Raw genomic sequence first — 19469 nt, forward strand, 5'->3', positions numbered from 1 at the left:
TGTTTTATTATTTATAAATACATACATTCAGTGTTAAAACTAAATTTAATATAGTGGTCTTCATTTTTAAAGGTGACTCTGGATATGGATGTAGGCCCTGGCTAATGACTCCTTTCCGAAATCCTAAAGGAAGAGCTGAAAAAAAATATAACAGGGCTCATATTCTCACAAGAGGAGTGATTGAAAGGTCTTTTGGCCTATTAAAGAGCAGATTTCGTTGCCTTGCCAAAACGCGTGGTGCACTCCAGTATTCTGCTGCCAAAATGTGTAAAATGTTTATTGTCTGTTGTATTTTACACAATATGTGTTTAGATTATAAAGTTGACATGGATGATACCAAAATAGCTCCTGAACCGTGCTGTTCATTTGAAAAGGAGGTAAATGAACTTGTGACCCAAAAAGGCAAGAAAGTCCGTTCCAATCTTGTTGAGAATTGGTTTTCTAAGCGTTAGTTAGCACTCATTGAGGCTTGGAACATTTCTAGGCCAAATTTATTAAGCCTGGTGAAGTGATAACATCGAAGGTGATGACGCACCAGCCAATCAGCTCCTAACTCCCGTTTTTCAAACCCAGCCTGTGACATGGTAGTTAAGTGCTGTTTGACTGGCACTTTTTCACCTCACCAGACTTCTTAAATATGCCACTCTGATCTAAATGTGCATCTACATTATAAACGTACATAAAAATTGAGGGTTGTGACTGGGAAAAGTTGTTGTAACAACCACATGTATCATAGGACTATTAGTTAAATAGCTTGAGTTTAGGTTTAATTTACTTAACTGAAAAATCCCCCAGAGGTTTAGCCCTTATTATTTAAAAATATGCGCAGGATGAGTTATTTGAGCACAAAAACTGAACGTTGTTGGTAGATAATTAATTATACATTCTCTACTTTAGTAGTTACAAATGTAATTTGAAATGTCAGTTAAAAAGCAAAAATATATATGTAGCAAACATACATTTTTTAATAAAAAAGGCATGGAAGAGTTTATTGCACTTATAATTTTTATTTTCTCCATCACACTGACATTGTAAACATCTGTCATTACATTTACATGAGTAATGTTACGGTTTTTTTCAACAGTTTGTGTTTGAAGAACATTGTTAAACTTTGTGTAAACAGACAATCTGTGTTAATCACATTAGTAAAAAATCAATAACATATATTGCTTTGTGATGTCTTTTTTGCACATGTATCGCTTTAACCTATCTTTTGTACATTAAAAAAAGTTTTTTTATACTTAAACCACTGTTAACCAAGGTAAATTAAGGAATATTAAACAAATGTCACCATATATTCTGGTGATATTTTTGGTTATTATTTGACTATTGGTGTGTGGTGACTAATATTTCACATAGCAAGTCCATGTTGGCAGCAAATCTATCTGCACATTGATCATTTCCAGTATACTTTGGATATTTAAGGTAAATTAAGGGGATTAATATCTTTTGTTAAAGGATTGAGAGCATAACATTTCTAGACAAGGTTTAGACAAAGTTATCAAGTGTGACCAGAAATGTGTATATTCTTGTGGGCTTCAAATGATACCTGCATTGATTTGTCTGGAAAATGATAACAGTAAAAGAAGGATATTATGGTTAGGAGAGTAAGGTGGAGCTGAGATTATGGTGTGGATTCAATTGGTGGCAGTTTTTCTGACAGTTGTAATTACACCTCTTTTTAATCAGTTTATAATTGGAATATGCATTGGACCAATTCAATGACAGTGCTGTTTTTACAACTGACAAAAATAACGGCACCATTGGAAAACACGTGGATTGGCAAGTTAAGTGCAGATCCACGTCTAATTGACGAAAAAGCATCTATTTACAACTGTTTTCAATGATGCATATTTAGCTTATCAATTTTAAACTGCACTGCCAGAATCCTGTGCGTATTCGTGCGGCTTGGAATTTCCGGGTCTGGATATTTTCTGCTAGCATAAAAACATAAAAACATAAAAACATGTAAATAAGAAAAACAGTGCTAAGAATAAATCTAAAAACAGTTATTTTCATAAAAATAAATAACATGTTAATGTTACTCCACATGCATATATATATATAAATAAAATTAGTTTCAACATGTAAAATCATAAAAAATGGAGCCTCTATAGCCATTCTCTGACCACTGACAATTTGATATGTGTAGGCACACCTATTGATAATAATAATGTCTCTGTGACCGGTCACAATATCAAAGCTGCCAAACGCCAGCAAAACGCGTAAGGGGACCAGCCTTGACCCTGACACTTCAAAGCCACCTTTAGGACACCTTTGCAGGCATTACCATCTTGGACATTTTTCAACCTATGGACGTGGAAAATCAATATAGTGAAAACCACCAAACATCTGTGTCGGATCGGAGACCGCCTCTGGACCTTCGCTAGGTGGGATCCCCGGCAAATCCACTAAACATCTGGTAATTATACCACAAGATTGGAAACATTTGCATATCTCAATTTAAGGATCCTGTCGATATTGTGACTGGTCAAAGGGACATTATTATTATCAATAATTGTGCCTACACATATCAAATTGTCGGTGATAAGAGACTGGCTATAAAAGCTAAATTTTTTTGGATTTTAGATGTGGTAAAGAATTTTATTTATATATATGCTTGTGGAGTAACATTAACATGTGATTTATTTTTATGAAAACACCTGTTTTTATAATCATTCATAGCGCTGTTTTTCTTATTCACATGTGGCATTTAACGTGCATGTAAAATAATATAAACTTGTTTTATGCTATCTTTAAAGTCACTGAATAGCAAATCCGCCCAAATCTGCATTTAGTCTTTATAAAGTCAAACATTAAACAGCTTTTAACAAACTGGGAAACATCTCCAAACTTGTGATTAATCCACCTGTGCTAAGATAAAAAAAAACACGGATTAATTGAAAATAGTATTTCGAAAAAAATAGCACAATTTGTTACTAGTAAATCCGCAAAAATCATCTTAAAAAAAAACTTACATTCTACAGCTCTGGGTCCTGAAATCTTTTAGGGCGCTTGAACACTCTTTTTGGTCGTATAGTATTTACTGCAATTTCAGAATCATCCTCAACATTGTATTCTTCGTGCCCAGTTTCCCTTTCGGAGCTTAAAGTTGGGGATTCAATGTTAGTTTCTTTTTCGGCATTCAAGTTGTGCATCATTATTTGCAATTTCTGGTTTTTATATTGAACGAGTTTGTTTTGACAGTCCTTTATTTCACAAATATTGACTGAGATATGTTTAAAGGATTCTTCAAGATGTTTTTGAGCCTCAAAATATCTTTCTTCAAATCTACGCAAATCTTCTTTGAGATCTTGTATTACTGCAATTATCCTGTCGTTTTCCGAAAAGACATGATGACGGTTGGCATCTAGAGCAGTATTTATGATTTCTGCAATATCAACAGTGTCAGGAGGATTATTTTTCTGTGCCTTTGTTGGGTGATAAGGGGTAAAATCCTCCACAATGGTGACTTCAGAAATAGAACTTGAATCATTTATTTCTTCGGGTATCTCATTCAGCAGTTGTACTTTTGGTGCATTTGTTATTTTTCTTTTAGAAATTTTTTTATCAATATCTTTCAAACTTTCTGGGATTGACACATCAGAATCATCATCTTGTATGATATTTATTCGTCGTTTTGTTTTTTTCACTTCACAAAAACAAGAAAGAAAAAAAACATTACTATGTAAAAGTTTTAAGCATTACATAAAAATCTGGTGAAAAACATTGCAATAAAAAAAAACCATACATATCATGGGTGGGATGTACTAGCGTACAGCAGAATATTCTGCCACACTTCACTTACATACTACTGGCAAATAAAGTAACATATGTTTTTGGCATTGAAAAGGACAGCTCTCTTGTAAGGAGATGTTCTTTGCGAGCATTTGCCGCTACCCCTGCAGCTCTGCAGGTCCAGATTTATTAAGCCTGGAGAAGTGATAAAGTGTAAGAAAATAAATTACCAGCCAACCAGCTCCTAACTGTCATTTGTCAAACCCAGCATATAACATGGAAGTTAGGAGCTGATTATCTGGTACTTTGGTTTCTAAGTACTAAGCCACAGGTTCTCAAACCTTAACTAGGAAATCACTGCGTTCAATTATCACAGTTCAAAGAGAATATCAAAACCCTATGGCGCAGAGTTTAGAGAAAAAAATTCAGTGCCACAGGGTTATTTAGAAATCTGGCATACAAATGGATTCAACAAAAAAGGGTTGTTGATCCTGCACCGACCTAGATTCAAAGTATATAATAATGTTGATACCAAAAATGGACAATGATGCTAGATAATAGCAATTACTGTCTGTCTGTATGGTGATGCGTCCAGAGTCAAAAAAAGGGGAAATATGCATACACAAGAAGAAAAGTATGACTCTTGTTTTGGATTCCTCCCAAAATGTTTTGATCATATCAAGTGTATTAAACCATATAATTTTTCTAAAGCTAAGGGACAAATAATTACTGAAAACAGAAAATTTGGCCTATTTAGCTTGTTGCAAAATGTAGTAAGCCCGAACAATATGTCATAGAACTCTCTAAACTAATTCTAAATGTCAATGAGGGTCACTCTGACCAGATCGCACACTGCGTTTGTTTGCAGTGCAGCCATCAGGCAAGCACTGCGAATGTGCCGGCGCACTGGTGCATGCAAGATGGCTGACGGCAGTCTATGCCCTATGATCGCCTCTGCTTGATTAACAGTCAGAGGCGCTTGCTGGGTGGGAGAAGGCAGCATTTTGCCGCCATTTTAGGGGCGCGCTCTGGGCAACTCAGCCACAGCGATGAGTAACTCCCTGCCAGCCAAAGGAACTGAGCTGGCAGGTAGTTATTCTTCAAGTACTTGCGGGGTGGACTAGCCCCTGTGCTGGGCGTTCCTCCCCATGCCAGTGTGGATGATCGTAGCCATTGTAAATTTATATAAAAAATGACTAACCTTTCGTCATACTTTCAGACCTTTTGTCTTTTGAAGATGTAGAGGGCAGACAATTTTTTGAGGAATCAGATATGTCTTTGTTTAGGTCCAATTTTTTTAATTTCTTTTTCTGATAACACTCTCCTGTTATGATCAATAGAAAATGTTAGAAAATAATTTTATTTGGAAAATATTACATTAAGATTAAAAGAAATGGAACAAAGGTTGATAAATAACATACACAGATTTCAAATTATGTAGAATAACTTTAAAACACATGTGACAGGGATACTATTCAAAGTAAACCTGAGTTTCACATATGCACCTACCTCTAACCATAGGTATGCCAATACAGAGGATTATGCCAGCAGGATCAGGACTACATCCCGCTGGACGGGCTCCCTGCGGTCGAAATACTGATGTCAGAATCCCGAACACAGAATCACTGCAGGAGTGGTGAGCGGAGCGCAGCCCCTTGCGGCCTCGCTATGCTCACCACGCTGCAGGCTCAGTGCCTCGCTACACTCAGCCCCTTGCGTACTCGCTTCGCTCACCATGCTGCGGCCACGGTGCCTCGCTACGCTCAGCACGCTAATTTATTCTCCCTCTATGGGTGTTTTTGAACACCCACGGAGGGAGAATATGTCGAGATTGTGGTGGTCGATATTTCGACCACCGGGATCCCGTTTAGCGGGATATTAACCGCATCCCATGCCAGCAAAGCATCTGATTACCCTATAAAATCCCAGGGTAATCTCACAACATCAGAGAATCCCTCACAGAATGGTCCATGACCACCCCATCCTTCAGAACATGCTCTAAGGTACTCCTGGACCAGAAACCCAGAAGACAAGAAAAGGAAGAGCACACTGCGAAAGGCCGCTCTTATTGGAAGAGCAGCCCCTCACAGAAGCATATGGATCGGTTAGTACATACACAAAAGGTATTGGTGCATTGTTTAACGATGTGTAGCTGGATGAACACTGCGACATAGGTACATATCGCAACTTGCATACATAAAATTGGGGGTATACATGTTCACATTTTAATGCCACATGGCTAAAAATATATTGGCATCAAGTTACACTGCAACATTCTCGCCAAATACATCATTAATTGCATTTAAAAAAAACATGTACTCAAATATTAATTTTCAAATAACTTGCAACACAATAAATACCTGTGTTAGAAAGTTTTTCTGTATCAATTCCCTCAGGAATTCCATGCACTGATGAAGGAATAATTTTTTTGCTTAAACTCTTCTCCCAGTCAAAAAATTCAATGCGTTGAGGGCTTCCTCCACCAGTTTTTTTTTGCTCATTTTTAAGCATGGACATTTTCTTTTTTACTGTGATCTTACAATCGGAGTAGCGCTTTTTACACACATTGGCAGAACGGGGCACTTTAGCAACAGCTGACACTGACTTAGAAATTTTTCGCCAGATGTTTTCTCGTTTCTCGAAAGATAAATTCAGGCCTGGATTTTTTCCAAAAAGAGATTTATAATTTGCGACAACACCTTCGATCAATGCCTCATTTTCTATTGTAGTGAACTTTGGAGCTCGTTTTGGTTTATCTTTCTTCCTCTGGAGATCAACATTTGACAAATTGTCATCCGACGTGTCAATTCTGTAATTTTCCGACGAATGTCCAGAGATATCATCAGAATTAGACATTTTATCTATATAAACATAAAAATGTAGAAAAAAAAATCATTAATAAATAAAACAACCAGGGATTAAAATTTCAAGGCAGGTACGACAAATAAAAAAAATAGGTCCACAACATAAATCTACACTAAAAATGATTACCATCACACAAACATTTAGCCAAGATACCTGTAGAGCTTACTAAACTGGCTAAACCACTATACTTACCCTTCCAACGATTTAATCCAGGTCACAGGTCAATCCAGAAATCTTCACCAGCACTCCCTTAGACCAAGGCCAACGGGTGCCTTCTGCGCATGCAGTGACTGCTGAGAGTCCAGGGGGGCGAGCCAACACAGGTGCAGGGCATAGAGCAGGAATGCAAATAGTTGCCTGTAAAAAACACTGGTAGAGCGTAAAAAATAAAATCTATTACCATCACACAAACATTTAGCCAAGATACCTGTAGAGCTTACTAAACTGGCTAAACCACTATACTTACCCTTCCAACAATTTAATCCAGGTCACAGGTCAATCCAGAAATCTTCACCAGCACTCCCTTAGACCAAGGCCAACGGGTGCCTTCTGCGCATGCAGTGACTGCTGAGAGTCCAGGGGGGCGAGCCAACACAGGTGCAGGGCATAGAGCAGGAATGCAAATAGTTGCCTGTAAAAAACACTGGTAGAGCGTAAAAATAAAATCTATTACCATCACACAAACATTTAGCCAAGATACCTGTAAAGCTTACTAAATTGGCTAAACCACTATACTTACCCTTCCAACGATTTAATCCAGGTCACAGGTCAATCCAGAAATCTTCACCAGCACTCCCTTAGACCAAGGCCAACGGGTGCCTTCTGCGCATGCAGTGACTGCTGAGAGTCCAGGGGGGCGAGCCAACACAGGTGCAGGGCATAGAGCAGGAATGCAAATAGTTGCCTGTAAAAAACACTGGTAGAGCGTAAAAAATAAAATCTATTACCATCACACAAACATTTAGCCAAGATACCTGTAGAGCTTACTAAATTGGCTAAACCACTATACTTACCCTTCCAACAATTTAATCCAGGTCACAGGTCAATCCAGAAATCTTCACCAGCACTCCCTTAGACCAAGGCCAACGGGTGCCTTCTGCGCATGCAGTGACTGCTGGGAGTCCAATGGGGCGAGCCAACACAGGTGCAGGGCATAGAGCAGGAATGCAAATAGTTGCCTGTAAAAAACACTGGTAGAGCGTAAAAATAAAATCTATTACCATCACACAAACATTTAGCCAAGATACCTGTAGAGCTTACTAAATTGGCTAAACCACTATACTTACCCTTCCAACGATTTAATCCAGGTCACAGGTTAATCCAGAAATCTTCACCAGCACTCCCTTAGACCAAGGCCAACGGGTGCCTTCTGCGCATGCAGTGACTGCTGGGAGTCCAGGGGGGCGAGCCAACACAGGTCCAGGGCATAGAGCAGGAATGCAAATAGTTGCCTGTAAAAAACACTGGTAGAGCGTAAAAATAAAATCTATTACCATCACACAAACATTTAGCCAAGATACCTGTAGAGCTTACTAAATTGGCTAAACCACTATACTTACCCTTCCAACGATTTAATCCAGGTCACAGGTTAATCCAGAAATCTTCACCAGCTCTCCCTTAGACCAAGGCCAACGGGTGCCTTCTGCGCATGCAGTGACTGCTGGGAGTCCAGGGGGGCGAGCCAACACAGGTCCAGGGCATAGAGCAGGAATGCAAATAGTTGCCTGTAAAAAACACTGGTAGAGCGTAAAAATAAAATCTATTACCATCACACAAACATTTAGCCAAGATACCTGTAGAGCTTACTAAACTGGCTAAACCACTATACTTACCCTTCCAACGATTTAATCCAGGTCACAGGTCAATCCAGAAATCCTCACCAGCACTCTCTTAGACCAAGGCCAACGGGTTCCTTCTGCGCATGCAGTGACTGCTGGGAGTCCAGGGGGGCGAGCCAACACAGGTCCAGGGCATAGAGCAGGAATGCAAATAGTTGCCTGGAAAAAACACTGGTAGAGCGTAAAAATAAAATCTATTATCATCACACAAACATTTAGCCAACATTTAGCCTCTGGAGAAGGGATATAGAGGGTGGAGCCAGGTCACACCCCTTAAAAGTCTAAAATTTCCCATGTCTCCTGTAGATCCCGTCTATACCCCATAGTTCTATTGGTGACCCCAGCATCCTCTAGGACAAAAGAGAAACAATAGGTCATTTTTTGCCGCCAATACCAGCAGTGCTTCCTGAAAATAAAAAACCTAACATATGTCTTATCCAGAGAACTCAGTAGAGCTCCCCAGATACGTGACCAGTCTCCCTGGCCACAATTCTAAACTAAGGTCTGGAGGAGGGATATAGAGGGTGGGGCCAGGTCACACCCCTTAAAAGTCTAAAAATTCCGATGTCTCCTGTAGATCCCGTCTATACCCCATAGTTCTATTGGTGACCCCAGCATCCTCTAGGACAAAAGAGAAACAATAGGTCATTTTTTGCCGCCAATACCCCATACAAGTCTATGGGCGGGATGTACTAATGTACATCGCCGCCCAACGCCACGATGCAGATCGCATATGTACTAACATATGCGATCAGCATTGCGGAGGACAGCTCTTCCGATAAGAGCTGTCCTCCACGATGCGCAGCGGCAGCCTGACTTCCGGGATTCGGCCCCAGAAGTCAGTCTGCGCATGCGCGGGGTGACGGGGGCGGCCGCAGGGCATGCTGGGAGGGATCCGATCTGATCCCTCACACAGCGCCGCAGAGAGAAGCCCATAGGCTTCTATGGACGTACGCCCACCGCGGCGCTGTCCTGCCGGCCGGGGGTTAGTACATCCGGGAAATGCGGTAAACAGGGAGTTTACCGCATTTTTCGTTTAGTACATCACGCCCTATGGGCTTCTCTCCACAGCGATTTGTGAGGGGTCCAAACATATCCCTCCCAGCATGCCTTACGAATGACCCTGACACCCCGCACATGCACAGACTGACTCCCGGGGCCCAATGTCAGAAGTCAGCCTGCCGCTAACCATCGCGGAGGACAACTCATATCAAAAAAACTGTCCTCCTCAATGCTGTATATTAGTACATCCTGCCCTGAGAACTTAGAAACATCTAGGAGGGAGAATCCATCTGTATGGGATGTAGTTATGTGACCACTGGTCACCTTCCCCTACATCCCACCCCTCACAATCCCAATGGTCAGCATGCCAACTAGCAGGAACTATTCCCACTCATGGAATAGAACCCATGGTGACCTTAGGCCGCCACTAAGCCCTCAAGGGTCTTGCAGCACTTGCCACCCCCTGCCCGGATTCCACTGGCAAAAAAGAGGGAGGGATGTGACACAAGACAGACAGGCCTCTGATCTGTCTGCAAAAGTCGCCCTTTCTCATACTTATAACATGCACCCACTGGTGGTGGGTGGCCTACGCTGGAAAAAGTGTATAAGCCTGTTCCCGCTCTGCTTCAGGGCCTGTCACTGCTGCTGCTGCTAAGCTGAACCCTGCTCCATGTGCCCAGATTTCAGTACAGCACATGCTTGCAGACACAATTACCAAGCAAGCCCAATACTGTTAAATAGGTGTATTTTTGAATTAAAATATAAACAACTATTAATTTACTGACCAGCGCCAGCCTCCAGGAAACCTGTCCCCTCCGCTAGCCAGCTTCATCCAAAATGGCGCCAGATCTGGATTCCGGCGTCTACAAAAGCACTACTGCGCATGACAGCCAGCACAAACCACTGCGCATGTGCGTCCCGTCAGGGTCGAGAAGGGGAGGGACCGCACACACTGCTGTTACCGCAGCGGATGGGTCGGCCACACTTACGTTGTACATCAGGCGGAGGGAGCGGCAGGGAGGTGCCACGATCGCAGCGGAGACACAGCGATCGGCTAGCGATGTCTTCGCATCATAGAGCCGGTACTTAGTACATCCGCCCCATTAAGCGGGAAAGCTAGTGATATCAGTGTGCCCCTGACAAAGGGAGGCCCGGGGTACAGTATGCCCTGCATCCCCCTTATAATCTGGCTATGCTGGAGCCTGAGAGGCACACCCAGGACAGAGAGTGATCCTGATAGGGGAGGGGGGGAGAGCTGGAGGCTGAGAGGCACATCCCGGACAGAGAGTGATCCTGATAGGGGAGGGGGGGAGAGCTGGAGGCTGAGAGGCACATCCAGGACAGAGAGTGATCCTGATAGGGGAGGGGGGGGAGCTGGAGGCTGAGAGGCACATCCCGGATAGAGAGTGACACTGATAGGGGAGGGGGGGGGGGGAGAGCTGGAGGCTGAGAGGCACATCCCGGACAGAGAGTGATCCTGATAGGGGAGGGGGGGGGAGAGCTGGAGGCTGAGAGGCACATCCCGGACAGAGAGTGATCCTGATAGGGGAGGGGGGGGGGGAGGTGGAGGCTGAGAGGCACATCCCGGATAGAGAGTGACACTGATAGGGGAGGGGGGGAGAGCTGGAGGCTGAGAGGCACATCCCGGACAGAGAGTGATCCTGATAGGGGAGGGGGGGGGGGAGCTGGAGGCTGGGAGGCACATCCCGGACAGAGAGTGATCCTGATAGGGGGGGGGGGGGGGAGCTGGAGGCTGAGAGGCACATCCTGAAAGAGAGTGATCCTGATTGGTGAGGGGGGGAGAGCTGGAGGCTGAGAGGCACATCCCGGACAGAGAGTGATCCTGATAGGGGAGAGGGGGAGCTGGAGGCTGAGAGGCACATCCCGGACAGAGAATGATCCTGATAGGGGAGGGGGGGGGGGAGGTGGAGGCTGAGAGGCACATCCCGGATAGAGAGTGACCCTGATAGGGGAGGGGGGGAGAGCTGGAGGCTGAGAGGCACATCCCGGACAGAGAGTGACCCTGATAGGGGAGGGGGGGGGAGCTGGAGGCTGAGAGGCACATCCCGGACAGAGAGTGATTCTGATAAGGGAGGGGGGGAGAGCTGGAGGCTGAGAGGCACATCCCGGACAGAGAGTGATCCTGATAGGGGAGGGGGGGGGAGCTGGAGGCTGGGAGGCACATCCCGGACAGAGAGTGATCCTGATAGGGGAGGGGGGGGGGGAGCTGGAGGCTGAGAGGCACATCCCGGACAGAGAGTGATTCTGATAGGGGGGGAGAGCTGGAGGCTGAGAGGCACATCCCGGACAGAGAGTGATCCTGATAGGGGAGGGGGGGGGAGCTGGAGGCTGGGAGGCACATCCCGGACAGAGAGTGATCCTGATAGGGGGGGGGGGGGAGCTGGAGGCTGAGAGGTACATCCCGGACAGAGAGTGATCCTGATAGGGGAGGGGGGGAGAGCTGGAGGCTGAGAGGCACATCCCGGACAGAGAGTGATCCTGATTGGTGAGTGGGGGAGCTGGAGGCTGAGAGGCACATCCTGAAAGAGAGTGATCCTGATTGGTGAGGGGGGGAGAGCTGGAGGCTGAGAGGCACATCCCGGACAGAGAATGATCCTGATAGGGGAGGGGGGGGGGGGAGGTGGAGGCTGAGAGGCACATCCCGGATAGAGAGTGACCCTGATAGGGGAGGGGGGGAGAGCTGGAGGCTGAGAGGCACATCCCGGACAGAGAGTGATCCTGATAGGGGAGGGGGGGGGAGCTGGAGGCTGAGAGGCACATCCCGGACAGAGAGTGATCCTGATAGGGGGGGGGGGGGGGGGGGGAGCTGGAGGCTGAGAGGCACATCCCGGACAGAGGGCGTGATGTATTAACATACATCGCCGCCCTTGCCGGTTACCGCAGCGATGTTGATCGCATATGTACTAACATATGCGATCAACATCGCGATGCGGTGACGGAGGCCCCCCGCGATACCTGTTAGGTGGTCTGCGGGGGGTCTCCGTCACCTCCCCGGGGTCCCCACACTGGCTAGATGCCGGGAAGCAGCAGCAGGCTGCCCACGGCGCCTCCTTCTTCCCCCTGCAGCCGGAAGGACGTCCGGCTGCGTTGCTAGCGGGAGGAGGACACTACCTTCCGGGTCCGGGGCAGCCTGGAGGAAGGTAAGCCAGGGGGAAGGGGGTCGGCGTCTGCGGCAGGGGTCGACGGTGTCTGCGGGTTGCGGCGGTCGGCGAAAAGAAGCCCATAGGCTTCTATAGGGTTTCGCCATCCAGAGACGCCGAAAACGCTGCGGTAGGGTCTTAGTAAATATGAAAATGCGGTAAAACCCCCGTTTTCGGGGGTTTTACCGCATTTTTTATTTAGTACATCTTGCGCAGAGAGTGACCCTGATAGGGGAGGGGGGGAGAGCTGGAGGCTGAGAGGCACATCCCAGACAGAGAGTGATCCTGATTGGTGGAGGAAGGGGGGGGGGGGGGAGCTGGAGACTGAGAGGCACATCCCGGACAGAGAATGATCCTGATAGGGGAAGGGGAGAGATGGAGGCTGAGAGGCACATCCCAGACAGAGAGTGATCCTGATAGGGGAGGGGGAGGGGGAGAGCTGGAGGCTGAGAGACGCATCCAGGACAGAAAGTGACCCTGATAGGTGAGGGGGGGAGAGCTGGAGGCTGAGAGACACATCCCAGACAGAGAGTGATCCTGATAGGGGAGGGGGGGGGGGAGCTGGAGGCTGAGAGGCACATCCCGGACAGAGAGACAGAGAGTGATCCTGATAGTGGAGGGGGGGGGGGGGGGGAGCTGGAGGCTGAGAGGCACATCCCGGACAGAGAGTGATCCTGATAGGGGAGGGGGGGTGGGGAGAGCTTGAGGCTGAGAGGTACATTCCGAAAGAGAGTGATCCTGATAGGGGAGGGGGGGTGGGGAGAGCTGGAGGCTGAGAGGCACATCCCGGACAGAGAGTGATCCTGATAGGGGAGGGGGAGGGGGAGAGCTGGAGGCTGAGAGACACATCCCGGACAGAAAGTGACCCTGATAGGTAAGGGGGGGGGGGGGAGAGCTGGAGGCTGAGAGACACATCCCAGACAGAGAGTGATCCTGATAGGGGAGGGGGGGGGGAGCTGGAGGCTGAGATGCACATCCCGGACAGAGAGTGATCCTGATAGAGGAGGGGGGGGGGGGGGGGGGAGCTGGAGGCTGAGAGGCACATCCCGGACAGAGAGTGATCCTGATAGTGGAGGGGGGTGGGGGGTGGGAGCTGGAGGCTGAGAGGCACATCCCGGACAGAGAGTGATCCTGATAGTGGAGGGGGGTGGGAGCTGGAGGCTGAGAGGCACATCCCGGACAGAGTATGATCCTGATAGGGGAGGGGGGGAGAGCTGGAGGCCGAGAGACACATCCCGGACAGAGTATGATCCTGATAGGGGAGGGGGAGATATGGAGGCTGAGAGGCACACCGGACAGAGAGTGATTCTGATAGGGTAGGGGGAGAGCTAGAGTCTAATAGGCACATCCCGGACAGAGAGTGACCCTGATAGGGGAGGGGGGGGGGGGAGAACTGGAGGCACATCCCGGACAGAGAGTGATCCTGATGGGTCTGGGACTCAGGGTCGACAGCACAAAGGTCGACACACTTTAGGTCGACACCAATTGGTCGACACACATTAGGTCGACAGGGTCAAAAGGTCGTCAGGGTCAAAAGGTCGACAGGAACAAGGTCGACATGGAAAAAGGTCGACATGAGTTTTTTATGTTTTGTTGGTGTCGTTTTCTTCGTAGAGTGACCGGGAACCCGAATTAGTGCACCGCGTCCCCTCGCATGGCTCGCTTCGCTCGCCATGCTTCGGGCATGGTGCCTTCGCTCCGCTACCGCTTCGCTCGGCACACTTTACCGTTCCAATCGTAGTCCACGTGGATCGTTAAGTATGAAAAGGTTCAAAAAAAGAAAAAAATCATGAAAAACTCATGTCGACCTTTTTCCATGTCGACCTTGTTCCTGTCGACCTTTTGACCCTGTCGACCTAATGTGTGTCGACCAATTGGTGTCGACCTAAAGTGTGTCGACCTTTGTGCTGTCGACCTGGAGTCCGGATACCATCCTGATAGGGGGGGGGGGGGGGGGGAGAGCTGGAGGCTGAGAGGCACATCCCGGACAGAGAGTGATCCTGATAGGGGAGGGGGGGGGCTGGAGGCTGAGAGGCATATCCGCGACAGAGAGTGATCCTGATAGGGGGGGAGAGTTGGAGATTGAGAGGCACATCCCGGACAGAAAGTGACCCTGATACGGGTGGGGGGGGCGGAGAGCTGGAGGCTGAGAGGCACATCCCAGACAGAGAGTGATCCTGATAGGGGAGGGGGGGGGGGGGGGGATCTGGAGGCTGAGAGGCACATTCCGGACAGAGAGTGATCCTGATAGGGGAGGGGGGGGGGAGAGCTGGAGGCTGAGAGGCACATCCCGGACAGAGAGTGATCCTGATAGGGGGGGGGGGGAGAGCTGGAGGCTGAGAGGCACATCCCAGACAGAGAGAGATCCTGATAGGGTAGGGGAGGGGGGTGGGGAGAGCTGGAGGCTGAGAGGCACATCCCGGACAGAAAGTGACCATGATACGGGAGGGGGTGGTGGAGAGCTGGAGGCTGAGAGGCACATCCCAGACAGAGAGTCCTGATAGGGGGGGGGGGGGGAGAGATCTGGAGGCTGGGAGGCACATCCCGGACAGAGAGTGATCCTGATAGGGGGGGGGGGGGGAGCTGGAGGCTGAGAGGCACATCCTGAAAGAGAGTGATCCTGATTGGTGAGGGGGGGAGAGCTGGAGGCTGAGAGGCACATCCCGGACAGAGAGTGATCCTGATAGGGGAGAGGGGGAGCTGGAGGCTGAGAGGCACATCCCGGACAGAGAATGATCCTGATAGGGGAGGGGGGGGCTAGGTGGAGGCTGAGAGGCACATCCCGGATAGAGAGTGACCCTGATAGGGGAGGGGGGGAGAGCTGGAGGCTGAGAGGCACATCCCGGACAGAGAGTGACCCTGATAGGGGAGGGGGGGGGAGCTGGAGGCTGAGAGGCACATCCCGGACAGAGAGTGATTCTGATAAGGGAGGGGGGGAGAGCTGGAGGCTGAGAGGCACATCCCGGACAGAGAGTGATCCTGATAGGGGAGGGGGGGGGAGCTGGAGGCTGGGAGGCACATCCCGGACAGAGAGTGATCCTGATAGGGGAGGGGGGGGGGAGCTGGAGGCTGAGAGGCACATCCCGGACAGAGAGTGATTCTGATAGGGGAGGGGGGGAGAGCTGGAGGCTGAGAGGCACATCCCGGACAGAGAGTGATCCTGATAGGGGAGGGGGGGGGAGCTGGAGGCTGGGAGGCACATCCCGGACAGAGAGTGATCCTGATAGGGGGGGGGGAGCTGGAGGCTGAGAGGTACATCCCGGACAGAGAGTGATCCTGATAGGGGAGGGGGGGGGAGCTGGAGGCTGAGAGGCACATCCTGAAAGAGAGTGATCCTGATTGGTGAGGGGGGGAGAGCTGGAGGCTGAGAGGCACATCCCGGACAGAGAATGATCCTGATAGGGGAGGGGGGAGGTGGAGGCTGAGAGGCACATCCCGGACAGAGAGTGATCCTGATAGGGGAGGGGGGGGGAGCTGGAGGCTGAGAGGCACATCCCGGACAGAGAGTGATCCTGATAGGGGGGGGGGGGGGGGAGCTGGAGGCTGAGAGGCACATCCCGGACAGAGGGCGTGATGTATTAACATACATCGCCGCCCTTGCCGGTTACCGCAGCGATGTTGATCGCATATGTACTAACATATGCGATCAACATCGCGATGCGGTGACGGAGGCCCCCCGCGATACCTGTTAGGTGGTCTGCGGGGGGTCTCCGTCACCTCCCCGGGGTCCCCACACTGGCTAGATGCCGGGAAGCAGCAGCAGGCTGCCCACGGCGCCTCCTTCTTCCCCCTGCAGCCGGAAGGACGTCCGGCTGCGTTGCTAGCGGGAGGAGGACACTACCTTCCGGGTCCGGGGCAGCCTGGAGGAAGGTAAGCCAGGGGGAAGGGGGTCGGCGTCTGCGGCAGGGGTCGACGGTGTCTGCGGGTTGCGGCGGTCGGCGAAAAGAAGCCCATAGGCTTCTATAGGGTTTTGCCATCCAGAGACGCCGAAAACGCTGCGGTAGGGTCTTAGTAAATATGAAAATGCGGTAAAACCCCTGTTTTCGGGGGTCTTACCGCATTTTTTATTTAGTACATCTTGCGCAGAGAGTGACCCTGATAGGGGAGGGGGGGAGAGCTGGAGGCTGAGAGGCACATCCCAGACAGAGAGTGATCCTGATTGGTGGAGGAAGGGGGGGGGGGGAGCTGGAGACTGAGAGGCACATCCCGGACAGAGAATGATCCTGATAGGGGAAGGGGAGAGATGGAGGCTGAGAGGCACATCCCAGACAGAGAGTGATCCTGATAGGGGAGGGGGAGGGGGATAGCTGGAGGCTGAGAGACACATCCCAGACAGAAAGTGACCCTGATAGGTGAGGGGGGGAGAGCTGGAGGCTGAGAGACACATCCCAGACAGAGAGTGATCCTGATAGGGGAGGGGGGGGGGGTGCTGGAGGCTGAGAGGCACATCCCGGACAGAGAATGATCCTGATAGGGGAGGGGGGGGGGGAGGTGGAGGCTGAGAGGCACATCCCGGATAGAGAGTGACCCTGATAGGGGAGGGGGGGAGAGCTGGAGGCTGAGAGGCACATCCCGGACAGAGAGTGATCCTGATAGGGGAGGGGGGGGAGCTGGAGGCTGAGAGGCACATCCCGGACAGAGAGTGATCCTGATAGGGGGGGGGAGCTGGAGGCTGAGAGGCACATCCCGGACAGAGGGCGTGATGTATTAACATACATCGCCGCCCTTGCCGGTTACCGCAGCGATGTTGATCGCATATGTACTAACATATGCGATCAACATCGCGATGCGGTGACGGAGGCCCCCCGCGATACCTGTTAGGTGGTCTGCGGGGGGTCTCCGTCACCTCCCCGGGGTCCCCACACTGGCTAGATGCCGGGAAGCAGCAGCAGGCTGCCCACGGCGCCTCCTTCTTCCCCCTGCAGCCGGAAGGACGTCCGGCTGCGTTGCTAGCGGGAGGAGGACACTACCTTCCGGGTCCGGGGCAGCCTGGAGGAAGGTAAGCCAGGGGGAAGGGGGTCGGCGTCTGCGGCAGGGGTCGACGGTGTCTGCGGGTTGCGGCGGTCGGCGAAAAGAAGCCCATAGGCTTCTATAGGGTTTCGCCATCCAGAGACGCCGAAAACGCTGCGGTAGGGTCTTAGTAAATATGAAAATGCGGTAAAACCCCCGTTTTCGGGGGTTTTCCCGCATTTTTTATTTAGTACATCTTGCGCAGAGAGTGACCCTGATAGGGGAGGGGGGGAGAGCTGGAGGCTGAGAGGCACATCCCAGACAGAGAGTGATCCTGATTGGTGGAGGAAGGGGGGGGGGGGAGCTGGAGACTGAGAGGCACATCCCGGACAGAGAATGATCCTGATAGGGGAAGGGGAGAGATGGAGGCTGAGAGGCACATCCCAGACAGAGAGTGATCCTGATAGGGGAGGGGGAGGGGGAGAGCTGGAGGCTGAGAGACACATCCCGGACAGAAAGTGACCCTGATAGGTGAGGGGGGAGAGCTGGAGGCTGAGAGACACATCCCAGACAGAGAGTGATCCTGATAGGGGAGGGGGGGGGAGCTGGAGGCTGAGGGCACATCCCGGACAGAGAGACAGAGAGTGATCCTGATAGTGGAGGGGGGGGGGGTGGGAGCTGGAGGCTGAGAGGCACATCCCGGACAGAGAGACAGAGAGTGATCCTGATAGTGGAGGGGGGGGGGTGGGAGCTGGAGGCTGAGAGGCACATCCCGGACAGAGAGTGATCCTGATAGGGGAGGGGGGGTGGGGAGAGCTGGAGGCTGAGAGGTACATTCCGAAAGAGAGTGATCCTGATAGGGGAGGGGGGGTGGGGAGAGCTGGAGGCTGAGAGGCACATCCCGGACAGGGAGTGATCCTGATAGGGGAGGGGGAGGGGGAGAGCTGGAGGCTGAGAGACACATCCCGGACAGAAAGTGACCCTGATAGGTGAGGGGGGGGGGGGGGGGGAGAGCTGGAGGCTGAGAGACACATCCCAGACAGAGAGTGATCCTGATAGGGGAGGGGGGGGGGGGAGCTGGAGGCTGAGAGGCACATCCCGGACAGAGAGTGATCCTGATAGAGGAGGGGGGGGGGGGGGAGCTGGAGGCTGAGAGGCACATCCCGGACAGAGAGTGATCCTGATAGTGGAGGGGGGTGGGGGGTGGGAGCTGGAGGCTGAGAGGCACATCCCGGACAGAGAGTGATCCTGATAGTGGAGGGGGGTGGGGGGTGGGAGCTGGAGGCTGAGAGGCACATCCCGGACATAGAGTGATCCTGATTGGGGAGGGGGGGAGAGCTGGAGGCCGAGAGACACATCCCGGACAGAGTATGATCCTGATAGGGGAGGGGGAGATATGGAGGCTGAGAGGCACATCCCGGACAGAGAGTGATTCTGATAGGGTAGGGGGAGAGCTAGAGTCTAATAGGCACATCCCGGACAGAGAGTGACCCTGATAGGGGAGGGGGGGGGGAGAACTGGAGGCACATCCCGGACAGAGAGTGATCCTGATGGGTCTGGGACTCAGGGTCGACAGCACAAAGGTCGACACACTTTAGGTCGACACCAATTGGTCGACACACATTAGGTCGACAGGGTCAAAAGGTCGTCAGGGTCAAAAGGTCGACAGGCACAAGGTCGACATGTAAAAAGGTCGACATGAGTTTTTTATGTTTTGTTGGTGTCGTTTTCTTCGTAGAGTGACCGGGAACCCGAATTAGTGCACCGCGTCCCCTCGCATGGCTCGCTTCGCTCGCCATGCTTCGGGCATGGTGCCTTCGCTCCGCTACCGCTTCGCTCGGCACACTTTACCGTTCCAATCGTAGTCCACGTGGATCGTTAAGTATGAAAAGGTTCAAAAAAAGAAAAAAATCAT

The 19469-nt window shown here is 50.3% G+C and overlaps 1 protein-coding gene and 1 long non-coding RNA gene across 2 annotated transcripts in view; both read left to right on the forward strand.

The window, feature by feature from the left end:
- The window catches only part of LOC134965853 (putative nuclease HARBI1), a 94741-nt gene extending 93458 nt beyond the window's left edge, over positions 1 to 1283 (forward strand). Inside the window, exon 3 of the mRNA XM_063942235.1 lies at positions 73 to 1283. Coding sequence (XP_063798305.1) covers positions 73 to 452 — 380 coding nt within the window. The 3' untranslated portion in view covers positions 453 to 1283. The remainder of the gene's footprint in view (positions 1 to 72) is intronic.
- LOC134965855 (uncharacterized) overlaps positions 1 to 19469 on the forward strand; it is a 153082-nt gene that overhangs the window by 106155 nt on the left and 27458 nt on the right. The window lies entirely within an intron of this gene.

The sequence above is a fragment of the Pseudophryne corroboree genome, chromosome 10 (genome assembly GCF_028390025.1).
Source record: "Pseudophryne corroboree isolate aPseCor3 chromosome 10, aPseCor3.hap2, whole genome shotgun sequence".
In the NCBI taxonomy this organism is placed as follows: Eukaryota; Metazoa; Chordata; class Amphibia; order Anura; family Myobatrachidae; genus Pseudophryne; species Pseudophryne corroboree.